Here is a 2,515-nt window from a genome sequence, read left to right on the forward strand (position 1 = left end):
TTTGTTTTATAACTCTTTCAGAAAAATGATCATTTGTAACTAAGGAAACAGAAAGTAGGTGAACCTCCTTAAGTGACGTTTTTTTTTACGAATTCGTCAACATCTGAGGTTATTGGCGCCCGGAGCTTTTTTCGGCCTCCGGGCAGTGTTCTCTCGTTACGGACAATCCTGCCCATCACCGGAGAGTGAGCTGCAAGAAGCTCCTAGAAAGGAAAATCTAAGAGCCAGCAGCTGGATGCTCTCCCATGATCTCCAATACGCTAACCGTATAACTAGTCCCTTTCCTTTGAACGTTAATCTCCACCTCTTTTACTGGTGTTTGTGACATCTGGACCCACTCTAGCTGATTTTTGAATTTGTATTATTATATTTAGCGTAGATATTCTTGTTTGAAAATAGGAAACACTTTTCTGTTCACAGGAGCGTGGCAGGGGCTAGCCATGGGGCCATCCTGACAGGCTGTTCAAGAGGTGGCACCAAACTGGATCCTGCCTGGCTCAGTCCCTCAACCGAGCCGCAGCACTCATCTACTGCCAACAAACAAAAGATGAAATTTTCAGGCGACTCTGAAATACTCAGTTTAACGATTGACAATCTCATGAACACTTGGAGCAACGGCGAGCACATGCTCATTGATGGAAATTCACAGAAACTAATGTTAGGCGAAGAAGAAGACAGCAATTCGAAGGGCGCGATGGACGATCTTGATTTATTGTTGACGTCCACGCAATCGCCCAACGCTCAAGAACCAAACAATAACCTAGCCGAACTGAAACCACTACCTCCGTTCACCGGTTATACAGGACATTTAAGTATAAATGGAATCTCTGGTCACCATTATCATACTATAGCGTCGGCGCCAAGTCCGCCCAGGGTGGAAACCAACAATAATTCCTCGGACACAACAAATCAGAATACAATATACTATACAGCCGATCAAGTGGTGAGCTCTTCTACAATGGACTGTACGTTAGACAACATAAAAACTGAAGTGAACGTTGAAGATTACAACAGTTTGCTAGCGCCGGACATAGAGGACATTGCGGCCATTATTGGCATTGGCTCGGCCATGGCCGATACAACGGTGCCCGGTTCCAACAACAACAATGGCAGCGGGAATCAGAACAGTGGGAGTAACGGAGAAACCTCTCGGGACAGCTGGATGGACATTGACGCTTGGATAGACACAGCCTGCAGTCAGAGTTCTGGGGCAAATGGTAAGGCGATAATCTCGGCGGAAAGTCTACAGGAATTCGTGGCTACGTCACAGTACAGTGTGTCGGCCTCATCGCCAGCGGCTGCCGCAGCGGTTATCGCCTATCAACAACAGCACATAAAACGAGAACCAACCTCCTCGTCGTATATGCCTCTCTTACAAGGCCGGCTATTGAATGGACCCACCAAACAGGAGATATCCTACAGCGGACTGGTCTCAGAATGTCCCTCGCCTTCTTCGTCAACACCCTATCTAGCTCATTCACCACCTGGTCATGTGGTCAGCACCTCAGACCTAGGAAGGTACAATCCAGTGCATAGTTCGACTAGGCCTTCGCCAGAACTACAAGTAGGATATCCGCACACAACAACACCAGGTAAGAAGAGTAAGTCTAAGTCTAAAAGTAAATCGGCAGCGGCTACGAGTACCGTGGTATATTCGGAACCAAATATGGGTAAAGAGAAACCTGTGCACAGGTGTACAATATGCAATAGGGGATTTTTAAATAAAAGTAATATTAAAGTGCACTTACGTACACATACAGGCGAGAAACCATTTAAATGCGATGTATGCGGTAAAGCGTTCAGACAGAAGGCCCACCTAATCAAGCATGCGCAAATACATAGAAGAATTGGTAGAGACTGACTTTAATACAAATAAATATTACAATATTAAATCGTAAATTATTATTTGTTCTTAAATAATTAATTTTTTTTTTTTTTTTTTTAATTTTCAAGATCTGTACATAAATACATCACACATCTGCTTGTTTAAATTCTGATTAAAAAAAAGTACGTAAATTGTTTATATTGTAAATATATAATTAATATAATAAATAATAATAAAAGAGATCTCCTCAGAAAGTGGCTAGTTAAAGTACACTTAAATAAATAAAGGAAACATCAATAAAAAAAATAAACTTTATAAATTAACACGTAGAGTGAAGTGTGATGAAGTATTTTAAGCTAACAGCCTCGAGGTAGCAGCCTCAACTTGAGGCCGAACTGTGACTTAAACGGTTAATAGCAATCCGCGTGAGTTTAAGCCGGTTCACGCTAGAGGTATACTCACGCTCAATTCAGGCTCTGCTCACACTCTGCTCATGAATAGCTGAGTATGAATAGTTAAAGGAGTAATGAGGTCACACTGTGCTCACGTTCAAGATCAAATGATCACATTCTAATTGCCGAGTTCCTAGCCAAGAACTCCTCGTTCTTTCACTAAGAATTCAAGCACGGTCACTTGATCTTGCAAACTTGAGCCGTAGCGTACCCATTCACTGGAAGTCATTCGCTGGAA

General features: G+C 42.7%; 1 protein-coding gene across 1 annotated transcript; it reads left to right on the plus strand.

The window, feature by feature from the left end:
* The first annotated feature begins 309 nt into the window (after positions 1-309).
* On the plus strand, positions 310-1,952 carry ich (zinc finger protein ichor). The gene has a single exon (XM_074125261.1). The coding sequence runs from the start codon at positions 548-550 to the stop codon at positions 1,859-1,861; it is 1,314 nt and encodes a 437-aa protein (XP_073981362.1). The 5' UTR covers positions 310-547; the 3' UTR covers positions 1,862-1,952.
* The last annotated feature ends 563 nt before the right edge of the window (positions 1,953-2,515 follow it).

The sequence above is a fragment of the Rhodnius prolixus genome, unplaced genomic scaffold (assembly GCF_049639745.1).
Source record: "Rhodnius prolixus isolate KJV_2025 unplaced genomic scaffold, Rpr scaffold_3, whole genome shotgun sequence".
Classification (NCBI taxonomy): Eukaryota; Metazoa; Arthropoda; class Insecta; order Hemiptera; family Reduviidae; genus Rhodnius; species Rhodnius prolixus.

What these genes read in the sequence shown, in the direction of transcription:
- ich (XM_074125261.1), top strand. Translation starts at nt 548, where the DNA reads ATGAAATTTTCAGGCGACTCTGAAATACTCAGTTTAACGATTGACAAT.